The sequence below is a fragment of the Lissotriton helveticus genome, chromosome 5_1 (genome assembly GCF_964261635.1).
Source record: "Lissotriton helveticus chromosome 5_1, aLisHel1.1, whole genome shotgun sequence".
In the NCBI taxonomy this organism is placed as follows: Eukaryota; Metazoa; Chordata; class Amphibia; order Caudata; family Salamandridae; genus Lissotriton; species Lissotriton helveticus.
In genome coordinates this window covers 1,099,019,911-1,099,043,200 of record NC_136065.1, presented here as the reverse complement: position 1 = coordinate 1,099,043,200, position 23,290 = coordinate 1,099,019,911, and the positions used below count along the sequence as shown (strand labels likewise).

At 48.1% G+C, this 23,290-nt stretch overlaps 1 protein-coding gene across 1 annotated transcript in view; it reads left to right on the top strand.

Annotated features, from left to right (window-relative positions):
- Nucleotides 1–23,290, top strand: part of CFAP43 (cilia and flagella associated protein 43) — a 753,224-nt gene that overhangs the window by 39,010 nt on the left and 690,924 nt on the right. The window contains exon 5 of the mRNA XM_078643733.1: nt 11,491–11,647. Within this exon, the coding sequence (XP_078499859.1) occupies nt 11,491–11,647 (157 nt within the window). The remainder of the gene's footprint in view (nt 1–11,490; nt 11,648–23,290) is intronic.

Below are 23,290 nucleotides of genomic sequence, written 5' to 3'. Positions count from 1 at the left end.
TCAGCAGTGGATTGCGGGTGCGCGATATATAGTTAGTGCAACTAACTATATATGGAATTTCATTGGTTTTATGTCAATAAAATGTCCAGCTAACTATATATGGTCTCTAACCTATGGTTTTTTCAGTGAATTTTCAAGGTTTTGTAAATGCAAATTCCTAACTATATATGGTCTATAACCTATGGTTTTTTCAGTGAATTTCATTGTTTTTTTAAAAGCTAATATCTATAGCTGTAAAATATATTCTTTATTACGTGACGTATCACGTAGCCACGTGAGACGCCTCATGACGCGTCGCATAACCGTGACGTATCGGCTCTGCAGCGCAAACAAAACCCGTAACGTAAGCGTGCCGGAGCACGCTTACAGATATATATATTTTTTTTAACCTTAATTAGACAAAATCCACACGTGCACATATCTTGAGGCCTTGCAAAGGCACATCAAACAAACAGTCCCTACAATTTTGCCAAGTTTGCTGGAAATCTATTCCCTTAATTTTTTTTTTACTGTTTCTCTTGGTTTTCCCCTTGTTACGCTTACCAGGACGCTACCCGGTACGCGAACCGGACGCTCCAAAAACACAAGATGGCGGACTCCCGTTACGCTGCCGGTTAGCTGCCCGGTTCGCGTACCGGGAAGCGCCTCTACCGCGAAAAATCGCGGGGGACTTTAATATCCCCCTCATCAATCCTAGGGGGTCAGGAGGGGTTTACCTTGCCCCCTTTCCTTCATTTCCCCCTTCTTTTTTCACCACATCTTGTCTCTCGAACCTACCGAGAGACAAGATGGCGGCTGCTCCGGACTGTTTACAATGTTGACAGCTACGCTGCCGGTTAGCTGCCCGGTTAGCTGCCCGGTGAGCTGCCCGGTGAGCTGCCCGGTGAGCTGCCCGGTGAGCTGCCCGGTTCGCGTACCGGGACGCGCCTCTACGGCGTAAAATCGCAAAAAAAATTTTTATTTATTTTTTGCCCCGCGGGGCACTTTAATATCCCCCTCATCAATCCTAGGGGGTCAGGAGTGGTCTACCTTGCCCCCTTTCCTTCATTTCCCCCTTCATTTTTCACCACATCTTGTCTCTCGATCGTACCGAGAGACAAGATGGCGGCCGCTCCGGACTGTTTAGAATGTTGACAGACACCGGAGAGCCAATCAGCTTCGCTTCGCGAAGTTCCGTTACGCGTCAGGTACGCGAACCGGGGCGCTAACCGGAGCGCTGTCACAGATATATATATTTTTTTAAACGTTAATTTCTCAAAATCCACTGGAGCACATATATTGAGACATAGCAAAGGCACGTCGGGCAAACCATATCTACAATTTTGCCAAGTTTCATGTAAATCTATTCAGCCGTTCGAGCTAAAAGTGAGTCCAACCGCCCTATGGAAAAATGAATGGGAAAAACGCGTTTTGGGACCCCCCTTTTTTCTCGGCCCCCCCTTGACAAACCCCCCCCAAATTTTCAGGGGCTGCTCAGATACAAACTGTGCCATTTTCCTGAAAATTTCAGCCAATTCCGTCCACAAACGCCAAAGTTATTAGACATAGAATTTTCAGAAATCCCATAGAGAAAAAATCCTAACTATATATACCCACTGGCTATCGCCAGTAGGTAATATACATATATAAACATATATAATCTGCATATCTATATAAATATAAATGCATGCATACATATACATATATGCATACATTTGCATGTTATTTACATGAAAGTTTTAAAAACACTTATAAAAGCAAAGCTAAAAAGCCACCTCATTACAAACAGAATGGCTTTAACTTAAACGAGGGCGAGATCTATTGCATTTTCAATGCTTGTTTACTTTGGTTCTATCAAGAAGGCATTCCGATGTGTCACACATTTGCCATAAATTCTGAATGTTAGCACTCTAGTTGCTCATTAGATCACTGTAGTAAAGCTAGTGCTCACCAGGGAAGTCTGCTGCTAATCATGGTTTGCAGCCATTTTCCCGCATTTTTTATCCCGCAGACTTTCAGTCCGCATACCATTATCCCGCAAGGTCATTGACCTCGGATACCATTATCCCGCATTTTTTCAAAACGCATGTGCATTTATCGCGCATGCCTTTACAAAGAATTACGTTTTAAAGGCATGTATGGTAAATGCATTTGCGTTGTGAAAACCACGATGACGAGAGAGGTAAGTGGGTTTGTGTTCATTTTTTCGTGGGTTAGTGATTGTGTAGTGTAGTGTTGTGTAGTGTAGTGTTGTGTTAGTGTAGTGTAGAGTTGTAGTGGTTGTTTAGTGTAGGGTCATGCTGGGGGTAGTGTTTTAGGGTTTAGGATTGTGTTGTAGTGTTTGCGTAGTGTAGGGTCATGCTGGGGGTAGTGTTTTAGGGTTTAGGGTAGTGTTGTAGTGTTTGCGTAGAGTAGGGTCATGCTGGGGGTAGTGTTTTAGGGTTTAGGGTTGTGTTGTAGTGTTTGCGTAGTGTAGGGTCATGCTGGGGCTAGTGTTTTAGGGTTTAGGGTAGTGTTGTAGTGTTTGCGTAGTGTAGGGTCATGCTGGGCGTAGTGTTTTAGGGTTTAGGATAGTGTTGTAGTGTTTGCGTAGTGTAGGGTCATGCTGGGGGTAGTGTTTTAGGGTTTTGGGTAGTGTTGTAGTGTTTGCGTAGTGTAGGGTCATGCTGGGGTGTAGTGTTTTAGGGTTTTGGGTAGTGTTGTAGTGTTTGCGTAGTGTAGGGTCATGCTGGGGTGTAGTGTTTTAGGGTTTTGGGTAGTGTTGTAGTGTTTGCGTAGTGTAGGGTCATGCTGGGGGTAGTGTTTTAGGGTTTTGGGTAGTGTTGTAGTGTTTGCGTAGTGTAGGGTCATGCTGGGGGGTAGTGTTTTAGGGTTTTGGGTAGTGTTGTAGTGTTTGCGTAGTGTAGGGTCATGCTGGGGGTAGTGTTTTAGGGTTTAGGGTAGTGTTGTAGTGTTTGCGTAGTGTAGGGTCATGCTGGGGGTAGTGTTTTAGGGTTTAGGGTTGTGTTGTAGTGTTTGCGTAGTGTAGGGTCATGCTGGGGGTAGTGTTTTAGGGTTTAGGGTTGTGTTGTAGTGTTTGTGTAGTGTAGGGTCATGCTGGGGGTAGTGTTTTAGGGTTTAGGGTAGTGTTGTAGTGTTTGCGTAGTGTAGGGTCATGCTGGGGTGTAGTGTTTTAGGGTTTTGGGTAGTGTTGTAGTGTTTGCGTAGTGTAGGGTCATGCTGGGGGTAGTGTTTTAGGGTTTAGGGTAGTGTTGTAGTGTTTGTGTAGTGTAGGGTCATGCTGGGGGTAGTGTTTTAGGGTTTAGGGTAGTGTTGTACTGTTTGTGTAGTGTAGGGTCATGCTGGGGATAGTGTTTTAGGGTTTAGGGTAGTTTAGTTGTTTAGTGTATGCTAAAGGCATATTCGTTCTAAAAGTTTTCGTTATTTTAATTTGCGGCCTAATAGTACATGCAGGATTTTTTTTGCGGACTGATGGTATGCGGGATTTCGTCATATATTCGCTAATCATACTTTCTATGGCAAAATGAACCCCCTCATTTTGTTCCTTTTTAAATTAAATGTTTTAAGAGTTACCACTTTATTCCAATCAAGATGGCTTCAGGTGTGCCATACCTTTGTAATAAGCAGGACTGTTAGCACTCTAGTTGTTCTTTAGAACACTCTGGGACATTCTGTCATTGGGCTATAGTTGGGCTACATCTGGCTGATATTTGGGCTACATTTGTTTTTTTTTGTCTCTGGTGGCCATCTTTGGGCTACATTGGGCTACATTGGGCTACATTGGGCTACATTTGGGCTCCAACATATATATAGCCCAATGTAGCCCAATATATATTTTTCAAAGTTAATTTTTGTAAAAACCACTGGAGCCTATATCTTGAGACATAGCAAAGGCACATCGGGCTACCAGTCCCTACAATTTTGCCAAGTTTGGTGTAAATCCATTCAGCCGTTCAGGCTAAAAGTGAGGCCAACCGCCCTATGGAAAATTGCATGGGAAAAACACGTTTTGGGACCCCCCTTTTTTCTCAGCCCCCCCTTGACGAAACCCCCCCAAATTTTCAGGGGCTGCTCAGAAACAAAATGTTCCATTTTCCTGAAAATTTCAGCCAATTCTGTCCTCAAACGCCAAAGTTATTCGACATAGAATTTTCAAAAATCCCATAGGAAAAAAATCCTAACTATATATACCTACTGGCTATCGCCAGTAGGTAATATATATATATATATATAATAATATACAGTACAGTGATAGCATTGCCTCGCGGACTATAACATGTCTGTTTAAACACGATCTGTAATCGAAACGATAACCCACATTGTGGTGTCATTGGACCTTCTTATAGTGTGCAAACGAGTAGCTTTTAAATTAATTAAACCTCTGGGTAGCTATTAAAAATTGTGTTGCTTAACTCTTCAACCCAATAAACAGGGCCCCTGGAATTATGCAGCCCCGTAGCACATAATTATGTGGCAGGGTTGAGTAAATTGTGTGGCAAGAAAAGGCAATTTATGCGGTGTAATGTGACACATTTTTTATAGTATTTATTCAATATTTTGTCATTTTTACGTACTGCAATACTCTCTGGGGAAAGATTTCACCTCATTAGTACCAGTTTAACAACCAAATACAGAAATAAGCAAATGAAAGATAACCAGTTAACCTTTACGAAGGGGCTTCCACTGCACACAAATACATATCACTACGTTTTTAGTACCCTTTGATCCGTTTTAGATAGAAAAAAAGATTGTGTTACAAATTGCAGATTATGCAACAGACGATGGATTTTGTGGGATGTGTGGCAAATCCATATGTATGAAAAAAAGTGGCCTCAGAATCGCATAATTCCAGTGCCCTTCCATTAAATCATGTACTGTTTATTACTATTACATTCTTGTTTTTCACATTGTCATCTTGAAGGTACTCTACCGTTTCGAGGCAGTATTAGACATAGCGTCTGTGCGTATAAGCCTCTCTGGGGCATCAACACACAGAATTCTTTGTGAGGTTACCAAGACCTTTGAAACGTGTCGCACCAAGAAGTGCTACCTTCCCTTCCAGTCCACTTCCAGAGGAGCAAGAGTATGCACCAGTATCCCTGGCAGAACTGAATGATTCCCTGACGGCTATCCCGGCACCCAGAGTGCCTCCTCAGGTCTATCCTCTAGGAAGTCCTCCATCAGGCATGAGGGACCCCACAGCATGTTGGCCTGATTAAGCCGACCAAGAAGAGCTAAAGTAGAAGCTGGAAAATCCCTTCCAGCTTCACTTAGATCAGGATTCAGGTTTTATCTCTACTCTTTTGATCCTAAGCTAAGTATGCATCCTGAAGAGTCCGAGTGGGAAGTGGAAGACTAATGGGATCTCTGCAGTCCTGGGCCCTACGTGCAGTGCAGCTCGTTCACTCTACGATACACCTTCCCCAGTACACCTCCAGCAAGGTCAGGGGCTTCCAAGGCCACAGCACCAGGCACTCCAAGCCATTCGCCTGTCCGCACTCAGCTACTCGTCCTAACTGTCTTCGCTGATCCAGCTTGGCCATCAAAGATGGATGATTCTCTTGTAAAACCGAGGCAGAAGCTTCCCAATGCAACCTCCTGAGGCCGCATGGCTTATCCAGCCATCGAGTATGGGTGATTCTCTTGCGGAGCAGAGGCTGAACCTTCCCAATTCAGCCCCCTGGGGCCTCATGGCTGATCCAGCCATCGAGGATGGGTGATTCTCTTGCGGAGCCGAGGCTGAAGTTTCGCAATGCAACCTCCTGGGGCCACATGGCTGATCCAGCCATCAAGGATGGGTGATTCTCTTGTGGAGCTGAGCCTGAGGCTTAGGCTTCTCAATGCAACCTCCTGGGGCTGCATGGCTGACCCAGACTCCGAGGATGGATGGTTCTCTTGCGGAACCGAGGCTGAAGCTTCCCAAAGTAAACTCCTGGGGCTGCAAGTCTGAGCCATCCATCGAGGATGGGTGATTCTCCTGCGGAGCCGAGGCTGAAGCTTCTCAATGCAACCTCCTGGGGCCGCATGGCTGATCCAGCCATTGAGGATGGATGATTCTCTTGTGGAGCCTACGCTGAAGCATCCCAATGCAACCTCCTGGGGCTGCATGGCTGATCCAGCCATCGAGGATGGATGATTCTCTTGCACAGCCGAGACTGAAGCTTCCCAATGCATCCTCCTGGGTGTTGCATGGCTGATACAGCCATTGAGGATCTGTGATTCTCATGCGGAGCCGAGGTTGAAGCTTCTTAATGTAACCTCCTGGGGCCCCATGGCTGACCCAGCTATCGAGGATCGGCGATTCTCTTGCAGAGCTGAGGCTGAAGCTTCCCAATGCAACCTCTTGGGGCTGCATGGCAGATCCAGCCATCGAGGATAGAGGATTCTCTTGCAGAGATGAGGCTGAAGCTTCTCAATGCAACCTCCTGGGGACGCATGGCTGACCCAGCCATCGAGGATGGGTGATTCTCTTGCAGAGCCGAGGCTGAAGCTTCCCAAAACAACCTCCTAGGGCTGCATGGCTGACCCAGCCATCGAGTAAGGCTGATTCTCTTGTGGAGCCTTTCCAACATCATGGCTGATCCAGCCATCAAGGATGGATGATTCTCCTGCAGAGCCGAGGCTGAAGCATCTCAATACAACCTCCTGGGGCTGAATTGCTGATCCTGCCATCGAGAATAGATGATTATCCTGCAGAGCCAAGGCTGAAGCTTCTCAATACAACCTCCTGGGGCTGCATTGCTGACCCAGCCATCGAGGATGGATGATTCTCCTGAAGAGCAGAGGCTGAAGCTTCTCAATGCAACTTCCTGGGGCCTCATGGCTGATACAGCCATCGAGGATGGATGGTTCTCTTGCGGAACAGAGGCTGAAACTTCCCACTGCAATCTCCTGGGGCCGCATGGCTGATCCAGCCATCGAGGATGGATGATTCTCTGGCGGAGCCTTTCCAATATCACCTCCTGGGGTTGCATGGCTGATCCAGCCATCAAGGATGTGTGATTCTCTTGTGGAGCCAATGCTGAAGCTTCTCAATACAACCTCCTGGGGCCACATGACTGATCCATCCATCAAGGATGGGTGATTCTCTTGCAGAGCAAAGGCTGAAGCTTCCCAATACAACCTCCTGGGGCCGCATGTCTGACCCAGCCATCGAGGATGGGTGACTCTCTTGCAGGGCCATTCCAATATCACCTCCTGGGGATGCATGGCTTATCCAGCTATCGAGAATGGATGATTCTCTGGCTGAGCCTTTCCAATATCACCTCCTGGGGCTGCATGGCTGATCCAGCCATCAAGGATGGGTGAGTCTCTTGCAAAGCTGAGGCAGAAGCTTCCCAATACAACCTCCTGGGGCTGCATGGCTGATCCAGCCATCGTGGATGGATGATTCTCCTGCAGGGCTGAGGTTGAAGCTTCTCAATGCAGCTTCCTTGGGCCTTATGGCCGACCCAGCCATCGAGGATGGGTGATTCTCTTGCGGAGCCTTTCCAATATCACCTCCTGGGGCTGCATGGCTGACCCAGCCATCGAGGATGGGTGATTCTCTTGCAGGGCCAATGCTGATGCTTCCCAATACAATCTCCTGGGGCCGCATGGCTGATCCAGCCATCCAGGATGGGTGAGTCTCTTGCAGAGCTGTGGCAGAAGCGTCCCAATACAGCCTGCTGGGGCTGCATGGCTGATCCAGCCATCGAGGATGGATGATTCTCAGGTGGAGCCTTTCCAATATCACCTCCTGGGGCTGCATGGCTGATCCTGCCATCAAGGATGGGTGTTTCGCTTGCGGAGCCGAGGCTGAAGCTTCTCAATGCATCCTCCTGGGGACACATGGCTGACCCAGCCATCGAGGATGGGGGATTCTCTTGCAGAGCTGAGGCTGAAGCTTCCCAATACAACCTCCTGGGGCTGCAAGTCTGATCCATCCATCGAGGATGGGTGATTCTCCTGCGGAGCCGAGGCTGAAGCTTCTCAATGCAACCTCATGAGGCTGCATGGCTGACCCAGCCATCGAAGATGGGTGATTCTCTTGCGGACCCTAGGCTGAAGTTTCCCAATGCAACCTCCTTGGGCTGCATGGCTGATCCCGCCATCGAGATGGATGATTCTCTTGCAGAGCTGAGGTTGAAGCTTCTCAATGCAACCTACTGGGGCTGCATGGTTGATCCCACCATGGAGGATGGATTATTCTCTTGGGGAGCCTAGGCTGAAGTTTCCCAATGCAACCTCCTGGGGTCACATAGCTGATCCATCCATTGAGGTTAGGTAATTCTCTTGTGGAGCCGAGGCTGAAGCTTCTCAATGCAACCTCCTGGGGCAGCATGGCTGATCCAGTCATCAAGGATGGATGATTCTCTTGTGGAGCCTAGGCTGAAGCTTCAATGAAACCTTCTAGGGCTGCATGGCTGATTTGGCCATCGAGGATGGGTGATTCTCTTGCGGAGCCGAGGCTGAAGCTTCTCAATGCAACCTCCAGGGGCCACATGGCTGATCCAGCCATCGAGGATGGGTGATTCGCTTGCGGAGCCGAGGCTGAAGCTTCTCAATGCAACCTCCTGGGGACGCATGGCTGACCCAGCCATCGAGGATGGGTGATTCTCTTGCAGAGCCGAGGCTGAAGCTTCCCAATACAACCTCCTTGGGCCGCATGGCTAACCCAGCCATCGAGGATGGGTGATTCTCTTGCAGAGCCTTTCCAATATCACCTCCTGGGGCTGCATGGCTGATCCAGCCATCGAGGATGGGTGATTCTCTTGTGGAGCCGAGGTTGAAGCTTCCCAATTCAACCTTCTGGGGCCGCATGGCTGATCCAGCCATCAAGGATGGGTGCGTCTCTTGCAGAGCGGAGACAGAAGCTTCCCAGTACAACCTCCTGGAGCCGCATTGCTGATCCAGCCATCGAGTATGAGTGATTCTCTTGTGGAGCTGAGCCTGAGGCTTAGGCTTCTCAATGCAACCTCCTGGGGCAGCATGGCTGATCCATCCATTGAGGATGGGTGATTCTCTTGTGGAGCTGAGGCTGAAGCTTCCCAATGCATCCTCCTGGGTGTTGCATTGCGGATACAGCCATCGAGGATCTGTGATTCTCATGCGGAGCCGAGGCTGAAGCTTCTTAATGTAACCTCTTGGGGCCCCATGGCTGACCCAGCTATCGAGGATCGGCGATTCTCTTGCAGAGCTGAAGCTGAAGCTTCCCAATGCAACCTCTTGGGGCTGCATGGCAGATCCAGCCATAGAGGATGGATGATTCTCTTGGGGAGCCTAGGCTGAAGCATCCCAATGCAACCTCCTGGGGCTGCTTGGCTGATCCAGCCATCGAGGATGGATGATTCTCTTGGGGAGCCTAGGCTGAAGCTTCCCAATACAACCTCCTGGGGATGCATGGCTGATTTAGCCATTGAGGATGGGTGATTCTCTTGCGGAGCCGAGGCTGAAGCTTCCCAATGCAACCTCCTCTCTCTAGGTAAAAATCAAAAAGTAGGAGTAGGGTAAAGTTACGCCTAAGCTGAACTGACTTACTTTAGTTCTTGGGCTCTTTTCCATCATCAATTCCCTTCTGTCAGTCCCTCCCACAAGTTGATGCTGGGAAATAGCCTATTGGCTAAGAGTATTAGAGTCACTAAGGCCAATGGTGCAGAAGGCTGAGTTGCACTGAATAACAGACATAATTGGTTTGCTGTGAGGGCCCCACAGCAAGCCATTTATATCTCTCTTTTACTGTAACAGGGCAGTTGGGCCATTTTCTTCCTACGTTTGGGTAATTGATCTTTCTATTCCACAGTCAGAGGAAAGTTAATCTGGAACCTCTTGTGCCTCATTCTTTGACTCAAGTCCCCCTAAGCAATACAACTGAACTACCTTGGGGCATGGATGAAACTCTCTATATATTATAGGAGTTCTTTGTGGCTATTCAGGACACAGCATTGAGAAGAATTACACTTTTACATTTAATGGTGTGGCTGTAGGAGATTAATATAGCAAGATAAAAAAAAAATAGAGACAGTTCCTTTTGAGAGTAGAACGCCCCCTGCACTGTATGGTAAACTGTGATGTACCCTTGCCCTGAGTGCCAAACTGCATGTGAATCTGGTATCCTGACTTTTATTTTGGCCCTGGCATTACACTTATCTAGCTAGTGGGCTGAGTCCTAGGCCTGTTGTGATAATGCAAGGTCTAGGATCTGTCTTTTGACTAGGAGGAGGACACCACGCATGCCCTGGACATCTCACGTAAGGTGGTGGTGGAACCATAACATGTTTTTTGATTTATAGCCTGACCAGATCTTTTCTCTGTCCACGAGTCTAATGACCCTCTTGTGTAATGTTCCCTTGTTATGTTAATTCCCGAAACTCGTGCTGACATCCTGTGAAAATGTCTAGTATGCATGTGTGTGTGTACAGTGAGCGTTTAATACCCAAATGGCAGTAGATGAGTGTTTGTGTGTGTGTGTGTGTGTATGCATGTACGTGTGTGTGGACGGCTGTGTGTGTGCGTGGGCAGGTGTGTGTGGGTTGGTGTGTGTGTGACAGGCGTGTGTGTGCTCACATGTGTATCCATGCACGTGTGTGTGTGCGGGCATGTGTGTGCCCATGTGTGTGCGCATGTGTGTGTGCCTGCGCCCGTGTGTGTCCGTGTGTGTGCCTGTGTGCATGCGCTTGTCTGTGTGTGCACGCTGTGTGCATGTGTGTGTGTGTGTACATGCATGTGCGTGCATGCTTGTGAGTCCGCAAGTGTGCACATGTATGTGTGCTTTCACATGCGTGTGCACGTGTGTGTGCTTGAGCGCAGGCACACACACGCACGTGTGTGTGTGTATGTGCGCGTTTGTGTGCGTGCGTGGCACACCATTGAGTATGAGGGCAGTTTCCTCAGGCAGTGCAGAAGCTCATTGTTATGAAGCATTACATTGTGCTGCATGTAGCAGGAGAAGGATTTTAAGGCTCTGCAATAGCCCTAGCAATAACCTTCGTAGGCGGATGAAGCATTGTACCCTTTCAGCCTAAAGGTAGCAGTCGATTTTGGTTTCTCCCATGTATACTTCTTAGTACTTTTAATACCCTACATATTTGGTGCCTACTACGATTGTGCTTCTTATTGGAGTTTACTTCTTTGGTGGACTCTTATCACTTGAAGGTTCAAAGTAATGATGATCTAATGACAACTTGTCCACTCTCTGCTAAATCGATTTTCCCGGACAATTACTACTTATATTTCCATGTTTAGCATTATTGATTTTGGCAACAATTATGGTAGAATGTGGATTTTAATTTCAATTGCTCAACATTTCTGGTTAGTTTGTTTCATAGCACCCTGTGTGGGAGGGAGAACAGGTGCTGACCTATCTTGCTAGCAGGCAGTAGCGGGATCATGAATGCTGACTTCAAGTACGGTGACTATGCTCAGTTAAATTAGCGCTGGAGCTGGAGTTCACAACTCTGTCGAGTACCATTTTATTTTTGTTTACATCAGAATGAATGGGCAATAACGCTATTTGCTTTGCTTTCCCCAAAGGTCAGTCAAGCTTCCAAATCAAGATGGCACCATAGTAGAAGATGCTAAAGTGTCTGTTAATGCTCCTCCCACTAAAGCACCACCTGCCTATGATGGACCATCACTGCCAGTAGCTGCTGTTGCTGGGATTACTGGTGACCTTGCAGAAACATTCACGGTAACTACTTTTTATCTGCACATTTTTGCATTTCTTTGAACGAATCCACAGCCATTTGTGAGCAAAAGCACCACGTTAGCTAATGTTAACTAAATTCATAATTGTACACGGATCTCTCAAACAGACCTCACCAGAGAAAGGCAAAGAAATCGAGAGAAAGGCAGCGGTTACATTTGGTTTGATTACAATACAAATCAGAATGAGATAAGAGGGACCTCAACCCCTATGATGGTCTCTTCCTCAGTCGTGGGTATTCTCACTATCTATTCAGTCTTCAGTGGTCCTCTCTCTCTTCAGTGGTCCTTTCTCTCTTCAGTGGTCCTGTCTCTCTTCAGTGGTCCTCACTCTCTTCAGTGGTCCTCACTCTCTTCAGTGGTCCTCTCTCTCTTCAGTGGTCCTTTCTCTCTTCAGTGGTCCTTTCTCTCTTCTGTGGCCCCTTCTCTCTGCACTGGTCCTCGATTTCTTCAGTTGTCCTCGATCTCTGCACTGGTCCTTGCTCTCTGCAGTAGTCCTCACTCTCTTCAATGGTCTTCTCTCTATTCAGTGGTTCTCTCTCTCTTCAGTGGTCCTCTCTCTCTTCAGTGGTCCTCTCTCTCTTCAGTGGTCCTCTCTCTCTTCAGTGGTCCTCTCTCTCTTCAGTGGTCCTTTCTCTCTTCAGTGGTCCTTTCTCTCTTCTGTGGCCCCTTCTCTCTGCACTGGTCCTCGATTTCTTCAGTTGTCCTCGATCTCTGCACTGGTCCTTGCTCTCTGCAGTAGTCCTCACTCTCTTCAATGGTCTTCTCTCTATTCAGTGGTTCTCTCTCTCTTCAGTGGTCCTCTCTCTCTTCAGTGGTCCTCTCTCTCTTCAGTGGTCCTCTCTCTCTTCAGTGGTCCTCTCTCTCTTCAGTGGTCCTCTCTCTCTTCAGTGATCCTTGCTCTCTTCAGTGATCCTTGCTCTCTTCAGTGGTCCTTGCTCTCTTCAGTGGTCCTTTCTGTCTGCACTGGTCCTCTCTCTCTTCAGAGGTCCTCTCTCTCTTCAGAGGTCCTCGATCTCTTCAGAGGTCCTCGATCTCTTCAGAGGTCCTCGATCTCTTCAGAGGTCCTCGATCTCTTCAGAAGTCCTCGATCTCTTCAGTGGTCTTTTCTGTCTGCACTGGTCTTTTCTGTCTGCACTGGTCCTTTCTGTCTGCACTGGTCCTCGATCTCTTCAGAGGTCCTCGATCTCTTCAGAGGTCCTCGATCTCTTCAGAGGTCCTCGATCTTTGCAGTGGTCCTTGATATCTTCAGTGGTCCTCTCTCTCTTCATTCGTGCTCGAGCTCTTCAGTGGTCCTTGATCTCTTCAGTAGTCCTCAATCTCTTGTCAAGTTGCTGAAATTTAGGGAGAGCTCATTACATTGCTCCTTAATCATCCCCGACAGGTTCATACAAAAATGCTTACCGGTTCGTCGGAGAACCAGAATAATTGTTACGGGCTGCCAAGTCTTGGGAAGAGCCCGCAAAAGATGGAGGAATGCCACGGAGGTTGCTCCATTAGTCTCTCGCAGTTGGCTCTAGGCGCGAGGGCAGAGTCGGCAGTGAAGTGCACTGGCAGAGTTCTAAGCTGCGCACTTCACCAACAATTCTACCTTGTGAAGGTTTCCCACGCAAGTGCGTAGTTCAGACATGTGTCAGTGTAGGACGTTTTTGTGCATGCGTAGCAACTAGTTTTAGGGTAGTGTTTTGATTCAAGAGTGGCGGTTAGTAAGCTAGTTTTCAGTGAGTTCCTTGTTCCCTAGAGCTTATTGAGTTTACGAGTAGTTTTCCTGAGGGCAGTATCGTAATAACCCAGTATTCTAAGAAAGATACCACTTATCTGAAATTACCGCAGAGCTCGAGAGTTGTAGCAGCAGCTTCTCAAAAACTGCAAGTACAATCTAAAACAGAAGAAACAAAGAAACAAAAAAACTAATTATAAATGTATAGATGTAGAAGTTCTTTTTCTCGAAACTTTTTGAATTGATATCAGTTTAAATAAAAGTACAAGTTCTTGGCAATATAGTTGTAGTGAAATTAAACCATAGAGGCTTGTCACTAGAAAATCGTTATACGCTCTTGGAAGGTAGGCCTGACTCTGGGAGTGCAGCGGAATCTCCAAAGTTCTATCGCTGACGCCTCTGCGGGTCAGTCGGTAGACAGTCATGTAATTTACCCACATTCTCCTCAAGCCCCACGAGCCTTACAGGCCCCCCAGGTGTCATTAGCGATAGTGGACTCTCCGCTTCTATTACCTGAAGCGGATGTTAGTACTCATTGTCATCCATAGATACCTGTTCAGCTCCAGCCCTCGTTGGATGTTCAGGTCCGGGGGAATCGGCAGCGGTCAGACAGTCTGGATGGAGATAGGTTGGGTTCCCTTTTGCAATCACTGAGGGGGGACCTAATGACTAAGTTTGAAATTTCCGAGAGTAACCAGAAAGCTATCCCTGATAGGTTTGACCTCCTCGAGTCTAGACTGGATGACATTTGCACCCGGACAGGAACTTTTGAGCTGAAAGTTACCACTCTGTCAGAATCTGTTCAGGGGAACTCCAAGGATATTGATGCCCTAAAAGCCCAGAATAGATCCCTTGCAATGGATTTGGAGAGACTAGAGACGCAAGCCCGTAGGAACAATCTCAGAATATTGAAGATTCCAGAAGGGGAAGAGCAGGAAGACATCAAGGGGTTTGTCTGCAAGTTATTAAGGGATGGAGTTTTAAAAGATCGGCCTGATATTGATCTGGAGGCGGAGATACAAGGGTGCACAGGGACCCTTTTAAGATACACACGGACAGAAAAGCCCCTAGGAAGATCCTCGTTAACTTCCAGACTTACAGCGTCAAGGAACTAATAGATAGTAGATGCCTATCTCGATCTGCTCTTCAACATCGGGCTAACCCATATCAAATTCGATCAGATATTGGAGGAGAACAGCCCAGAGGCAGTGGGAACTAGGATCCAGAATGCCTGAACTGAGATCATTCGGGGCACAAGTTCAAATGAAGTACACTGCCTTATTAAAGATTATGTGGCGGAATAAAATGTACAACTTCAGTCAGCCAGAAGACGTTGACGATCTCAAATGAGACAGAAATAAAATGAGATTGAGAAATCCCACTCCGGTCCATAAGGGAAAAGGGGGGTAGGTGGACACTGATTTGGGGTGAGATCTGAGAAGAGTACGAGTGAAGAAGAGAAGGAGGGAACAGCGATAGGATGGGTGCAGAATCTTATAATAAGGAGGGTTAATTTTTTTTTCTTTAAAGCGAGAAAGGGAAAAAAAATATATATAATAAAAAACCACATATAAAATATAGGAATTTCCTACTAGCATAGGCACTTACATTTACTAGATTAATCACTATTAGTTGTAGCAGGGGAAGCTATTAAATCATGTCGCCCTTTAGGTTAGCAGAGGATAATTCAGTCAATTGTTGCCTTCATGGGGCCCCTAAAGGCGGCTTCATCGCCAGGTATGAAGGAAGGGTTCCTTGGGGGTGGGATTGGGAGGGATCATACGTAATAAAGTTACCACATTTTTTTAAAGCTCTAGATGCATGGCTAGTACTGGTCGGGTCATGAGTAGGTCAACTGGTATAAAAATCCTCTCAATGGAATGTGAATGGTCTAGGAGGGAGGAAATAATCCAGGGTCTGCGAATACTTAAAAAACACGGATGCCCACATCTACTCATTGCAGGAAACCCATTTAGAGTCGAATGCGTGTGAACAACTATTTGGTTTGAGTGAAAAAGAGACGTATAAGAAGAACACAGGAGGCAAAGAAGGTGAATTAATGATGTTCTTACCTGTTAACAGTTCATGAGAGAGAGACCGAGAGATTCAACACAACAGAGACACAACAGAAGTGCGTAGCAGGAAGAGCAAGAGCGGTGAACCCAGACAACAGCGAAGCAGTGTCGTCTTTGTCGTCTTCCCCTTTTCCCCGGCAGGGTTCACGCGATCGCTTGCTGTATAGGCGTTCGTGGGAAGACCTGTTTAAGGAATCTGATAGAGACATCTAGTCGCAGATTCCTTAACTTAGAATATCTCCCCAGGCGTCAGACTGGATCCGGAAAATCTTTGTTCCCCAGCAATACCTCTGCACGCCGGGAGGCGGCATCGCCCGGCTTCGTCGTAACGTCGTCCACGGAAGTGACGTCAATGGAGCCATATAAGCCACTCCCGGCGTGCTGACGTCCACGGAAGGGACGTCAGTGGAGCCATAAAAACCCCTCCCGGTGTACTGACGTCAATTTTATTTTTTTCCGTGTCCTAACAAGGATCCGGGTAAGTGATACCTCTGGCCTGTTTTGTTATCTACTGGCCTTTTTGACACCCTTTTGGCATCGAGAAACAGTGTGTAGATGCCCTTTGCGGGCTTCAAGCTGTGCTGGTTCTGCTCCCGACAAATGTCAGCGACGGACCCACACCAAATCTGTATGTGGTGCTTGGGGGAGCACCATGACTCTGTGGAGTGCGACGCTTGCCGACCGCTGTGGCCAAAATCCCTTCCGGTACCCTGCATGAAATTGCTGACTGCTCGGATGTCCCGTACGGACCCCACGCAATGCAGGTCTCCTTTGCCAGAGCCGTCCATGCGGCACAAGTACACGTTCCTGTTCGGGGCAGGTCTCTGTACTAGCGCCATCATTCACCTATCTCCGGCAAGCATAGACGGAAGTCGCAGAGGCTGTCGGCTTCGCGTCGACATCATGTTGACTCCCGGTCTTTACCAGACTTGGGCCCTCAGGAGTCGGACCCCGCGTACCCCCCATTTCCGGGTCCCGGGGCAACTCTGCCTCAGATGGAGGACTACTGAAGGCCCCTGCAGTCTTTTCTGACTTTGCCCCCCCCTCCCCGGTGCGCCTTGGGACTCCACAGGGGGGAGGGGGGGTAGGGACTCAGATCGGGTCTCCGCCGGCGGGTTTACCCTCTGCTCTGACCGAGTGCCTTGACTCCGTCTCCAGAGTTGCAGCGAAGTCGGGACACTGCCCGGAGTGCCATCCCACGAGGTCTCGCCTTATGACAGCGCTGTCGCACAGCCTCCCGGGGCTCCCTGAGGCGTAGCTGAAGTGGGTTGCAGCGCGGGGCATGGCACTGTCTCTCCGCAGGTTCCCACCTCGGAAGATGTTGAGTCGCCGCTTGTCCGACTCTGGACCTTTGAGGCCTTTTCGGAGGTCGACGCTGGATCAACTCGGACAGTCGAGGCCTTTTCAGAGGCCGTCGACGCTGGATCGACTTGGATGGTCAAGGCCTTTTCTTAGGTTGTCGATGCCGGCCCGACTCGGGCGATCAAGGCCTGTTCAGAGGTCGCCGACGCCGGCTCGACGTTGCATCGGCTCTGTTCGCCGCCGGTGCCATCTCCGGCTTTATTGGTGGAGGAAGGACTCCCTTTGGATTCCCCACCCCTCAGTCATTTCAATTCTCTCCGAGGGGGCACAAGTGGGGCCTTGGGCTGCTCATCCTTTTGCTGAGCCTCTGTTAAGTGGCCGGCTTAGCTTGTGTCCGTCACCTACTGACGACTTACTATCCCCGTCTCATGGGGCCACTGAGGCAAGCGGAACATTCATCAGGGCTTTTTGTAGGGCTGCCGACCTTTTGAGGATGCAGCCCCCCTCTATGTCTAGACCTCCGGAACCCTTGCTGGATCTTCTCCACCAAGGTGTGGGGGACGTGCAGCCACTGTTGCCGATGTCGTTATTTGACATCCTTCTCAGGACATGGGCGAGGCCCTCTTCTGGGGACCCTGTAGAGCGCTCTGTGGCACATCGCCATTGGCCAACTGCTAATGACCCCACCTGTATGACCCTCCATCCTGGGGCTGGAGGTCTTGTGGTTCAGGCAGCTCTCTCTACCACTTCGGTTCCAATGCATCTTTCCACTCGGGGAGTCTCAGTGGTTGGAGTCATGTGGCTGCGATTTGTTCGCATCCACAAGCTCCGCACTCAGGTCCCTCAACACTGTGTGTGTGTTTGCTTGGCCTACTTTTGCCCTCAGAAACGCAACAGAGCTGCTCCTCCCCTCCTGGGTGGAGAGCTCTCATGCCGATCTGGCCCGCATAATCCGTGATGGCCATAATATGGCACAATTTTCGATTAGGGCTGCCATGGACACCACATACTCCGTCGGTAGGGCTATGGCCCGATCGGTGGTCATACGCCGCCATGCGTGGTTGCGCGATGGCGTCTTCCCAGAGCATGTTCAAGAGCAACTTTGGGGTCTACCTTTTAATGGGGTCACTCTTTTTGACGCCCCTGCTGATTCGGCGGTCAGGCGCCTCTTGTCTATGTTTGGTTGTCTTCACAGGTCTTAATTCTCATGGAGGGTTCTTGTTTTTGTGGCGGTACCGTCACTTTCTTTTCCATTACCCCATGTGGTTTACAGATGTTCTGGGTTGTGTGGCTGTTTGGCCATGTTATTTTCATGTTCTGCTGCAGCTAGTTTAGTTGTGTTTACCGTTCTTTTGTAGGGTTGTGCCTTACCCTATGTGGGGTTTTTGTTGGAAGTTATATTGCAACACTTCCTTACCAGGCCGTTTTGATGTGATTTGTCTATACTACTGTTGTAGTATGTCTCCTCTGGTGAGATCCATAGGATTGGTTTCTCTCAGCGTGTTCCTTTGGTAGTCTACAGTTTGTCCGTGGTTCTTTCCTACTTCCGTAGGGGCGCCCTTCCCCACTTTTTCAAAAGAGGTTTGTCACACCTGTATTTTTGCCAGGGTTGCTTCTTTCAGTGGCATTACTGTGAGTGCATTTTTTCATAGCTTTCTGTCTATTCTTTAGTGCAAGTATCGTGGTCTCTGTCCTTCCCTGCATCACGGGAGTTCAGATTTCTCCCCCTCAGGGTACTGTTGTTCTGGACTGTTATTCCACTCATCGATACAGTGTAATTATTGAGCGGATCCCCTGTTTAAGGTTTTGTCACTTCACGTATATGTGGCAACATTCCTGTCGCCTGTGTGTATGGCGTAGGTTCTACACACCACAGAGGGGCTCCATACTAGGTTCCTTCTGCCCTAGTGTTGGGACTTCTTGCTCACTCTCTCCTTCGGACTGGAGTCTTCTATGTGTTCATGGCTTTGCCGGTTATCCCTGCACAGTGGTCCCTTTTGGAACTGTTGGTTGCATGCCTACCTACTGCGCTTTTACTTGATAGTACCTCTTCTGTCTTGGTTGCCCCTATAATCTGGGTTCGGCCCTGCCACTGTTGTCTCATGTCCTAAGGGGTACACATTTAAAATGTATTTTTTCATACCCACACGATCCTCCTATTGCGGCTCCTGTTCTTGGCCGGACAGTCTTCCCACTGTCCCGTTCCCTTTGCCATCCTCTGTGCTCTATTTTCCGTCTGTAGGTTCTACCATTGTCACGTTGTTTGGCTCCTTTGGGCCTTCCTCTTCATAGATCATGGGGCCTTGTGCAAGGCTCCTTCTTGTAGGGGTCACTCTTTTTACTTTGGCACTGACCTTTAAACTGTGTCTGCACAGTACAGGTCTTACCCAGTCCATCGCGGGATTGTGATGTCTTTGCCGTCCCTTGTTCTGGTTCCTTACGGAGGTTCCTGGGTCTTATGTCAGTTACCCAGGCATTGCGGTTCCCACCATGTTTCCTCAGTTTTTTGACGAAACGGTTCTCTTGAAACTTGATGGTTGTCTCGCAGACCCTCCTCCTAGGGTATGGCTTGAATATCTATTCTAAGTTAAGGAAACTGTGGCTAGATGTGTATATCAGATGCAAGAGTTACTTACCTTCGGTAACAATATATCTGGTAGAGACAGTCTAGCCGGCTAGATTCCTTAACGCCCGCCCATCGTCCCCGCTCTGCGAAGACCTTTTCAGGTGGTGTTTTCTATCTAGCCCCACTTTCTGGTGGTCTTGGCCTTCCGGAGGTGTGCCTTCGCACCTCACTCTGGGGTAGGGTGTGTAGTTCTGTGTGGGGCCCTTCGGCCTCCCCTCCGTCTTAGTGTTTGGTTGATGGCGTGTTCTCGCACCTTCCTTGGTGAAGGGGGTGTTGGTCGGCTATCCAGGCCTTTGACTCTCCACTTCGTCCACATTTTTTAAGCGGTTCACGTTCTGCTTTTCACTGTCTTCTCAAGTTGCTCCACCTGTGTTCTTCATGCGTGGAGTTCTTATGTTTTTCATTCCCTCCCACCACCCACGTCTGTGCCTCCTTTATCTATGGCTCTCAGTTTGGTTGGGTTCTCTTTGGTAATACGGTCCCTTGATCCCAGAAGTGAGGGTGTAGTGTACTTTCTTCAGGTCATTCACTTCTAGTCACCTGTCTTGCAGCCTGTTGCTTCAGTGTAGTGTTTCTTTTACCCTACCTACTGTGGTGACGGGCTGGGACTGTCTTGTCATATCTTTCGTGCAGCAGCCGGAACCCCTTCCAGATGGAGCATGGCATGACACATATACCCTTGCTTGCAGCAAGTGCTCTGTGGGCTCCTTTCAATTTCCTCATGGTACTGGGTGCTTCTCAATTTACTATTGTTTATCATTCTACATAATATGATTCTCATTTTTATGTTACTTTTCATTGTTGTTTCAACGATTTTGTTTTTATGTTTTATCACACACTGTTCCTATGCTATCGCAGTTTTTGCCATGGCTCCGCGTTGTGGCGCGGAAATGTTTCCTATAGAAAACTTATGTCAGCACACCAATAGGGCCTTATATGGCTCCATTGACGTCACTTCCGTGGATGATGTCAGGACGGAGCCGGACGACACCGCCTCCCGGCGTGCAGAGGTATTGCTGGGGAAAAAAGAGTTTCCTGATCCAGTGTGATGCCTGGGGAGATATTCTAAGCTAAGGAATCTGCGGCTAGACTGTGTCTCTACTAGATATATCGGTACCACAGGCAAGTAACTCTTCCATTAGGAATAATTCTTCATTCTGCTCCTGAGAGTATCGCAGGAAGAAAAAGTGAGTACCGTTACTGCTTGCCATGACATCTCTCCAGTGGTCCTCGCTCTCTCCAGTGGTCCTCGCTCTCTCCAGTGGTCCTCGCTCTCTCCAGTGGTCCTCGCTCTCTCCAGTGGTCCTCGCTCTCTCCATTGGCCCTCGCTCTCTCCATTGGCCCTCGCTCACTTCAGTGGCCCTCGCACTCTTCAGTGGCCCTCGCTCTCTTCAGTGGCCCTCGCTCTCTTCAGTGGCCCTCGCTCTCTTCAGTGGCCCTCGCTCTCTTCAGTGGCCCTCGCTCTCTTCAGTGGCCCTCGCTCTCTTCAGTGGCCCTCGCTCTCTTCAGTGGCCCTCGCTCTCTTCAGTGACCCTCGCTCTCTTCGGTGGCCCTCGCCCACTCCAGGCTTCCTAACATGTACTTTCCAGTCCAAAGTCAACATTCTGTTGCATGTGTGAACCATGCAATCGTCAACCATTTTTACCCCTGGTTAGGGTATTATGATACAATCTGTGGATTCCATGACCCTGCTTTAATCACTTGTAAGGGCTTACTCTTCCTAATGACCCTCCATGCACAAGCTGTTACAGAAGAGGAAGGAACATGTGGTACAAAATGCCAAGTAGTTGAAGGTCTTCCTTAGTCTTTCCACTCTTGGTAAAACCTCTTGAATAAAAGAGGGCCTGTAAGGAGACAAGAAGTGTTAAACCATCTAATCCTCGTTGCCATTCTAGGAACGTAATGTGTTCATGCCCTCTCTTGCCCTTAGCAGTACTTTTTAAATGACGCTCCAGATCCCTCATATCCTAATTACACATGTTCTAACCGTCTCTGTGCCTTCTTAGAATGTGAACAGTTTACTGTTTTCTTAGCGTGTACCTGTTCACATGTACTGTTTCTGCTAAGGAATGACGATGCATTGTGAATTCCTTCAATCTCCGAATTGCCCTGTAGCCCCTTTTGTTGTTTACATATTTCAGAGTGCTGCTATTAGGACTGGTTATGACGTACATTGATGATGCATTCTCTGTACCCTGTTTAATTTGTATACCTAACAGCTGCTTCTTTTTTGTTCTACCCTACAAAAGTACATTATTGTTAGCAAAAACAGTACTTTTTATATTGTTAGCACACATCCAAGACTGTGGGGACTGGCAATGAGTCTGCTTCTCTTCTGTGCACCACCAATGTGATTATATTACGATTTTGCCTTCAGAGGTCTTCTCAGATCCTCAGTGAAAGTGTGACTTTAAAGGTTTTGTTAAATCTGCCTCCTCTGTGTTTCTCTGTCTGCCCTATTGTGCTTTTTAGTTGTGATGTAAAAGGGATTGCTGAATATATCATTGTGGAAGTGGACTCTACTTTCGGCCAATGGGTATCAATAGAGGTTAATGGAGGAGGATGGCCTTCACCTTGTGGCTGCAAATTCACTGTACTTGTATACTTTTAAGTGTCGATAAAGAGGAGGCATTTAATACTTGGTAGCTTGATACGTGTGTACAGAGAGGGATCCCTGTTCTAACACTTGAAGATGAGTGTTAGAAGCTAAGTGTTAAGCTAGACGTCTTCAACACACTACTGTGTCGTGGCAGCCTTAATGATGCAGATCAAGAGTCTTCTAAGGAGTACGTAGTGGTCTGCTGAAGAAATAATTAGTGCTGATGAAGGATATGAATAAAGACTAGCCTGCTAAAAGATAAGGCACCAAAAAGAGAACTGCACATTGTGAAAAGGTGAGTAAAAAGTTCATAGCAAGGGAGGAAAAATCAAATATTTTAAGTACTAAATCAAAAACATGCTAAATATAAAAGAGCAAGCACTATGACAATAAAGTCCAAACAGAAGCAGAAAAATGATTAACATGAAATCCTGAATAGAATAGAACCAATGAACTAGAATGCAAGTGGGCATAACGCGACCTAACCATGAGCATTGTAGTGCAAGGTACTACATTTCAATTCTCCCTTTATAGACCAGTGCTAATAATGTCTGTGGTAACTGGTTATTTGTTAATAGCGGTTTTGTAGAAAAGATGTGAACCAACATAGGACTACCCTGTCTGCTCCGATCCATCACCCCCTTTGGTTTTTCTTTGTTCGCCCTAAGTTGGCAGGGTATGCTCAGACGTGAGTCCCTTGCTCACTTTGCCACTGGATTCAAGCAAGCCCGGCTGAAGACGGCTGTAATGCCAGAAACCGGCCCTGGGAAGCTTGATTCCGGTCCAGGGAAGACATGGCTTGGCAGTTCGGGCTGGACTGTTCTCTTGAGGCACAGGCACAGGGTCAGACTGATTTGCATATGGCCATGTCTGGGCTGGGGTGGCAGAGTAAGCTAAAGAACGGTGATGGATTAAACCCAGATCAGTTGACTGGGGGTGAGTGATTGTATTGTCAACGCTCCGTCCATCACCCCCTTTGGTTTTTCTTTGTTCGCCCTAAGTTGGCAGGGTATGCTCAGATGTGAGTCCCTTGCTCACTTTGCCACTGGATTCAAGCAAGCCCAGCTGAAGACGGCTGTAATGCCAGAAACCGGTCCTGGGAAGCTTGATTCCGGTCCAGGGAAGACATGGCTTGGCAGTTCGGGCTGGACTGTTCCCATGAGGTACAGGGTCAGACTGATTTGCATATGGCCATGTCTGGGCTGGGGTGGGGGAGTGAGCTAAAGAACGGTGATGGATTAAACCCAGATCAGTTGACTGGGGGTGAGTGTTTGTATTGTCAACGTTCCGTCCATCACCCCCTTTTA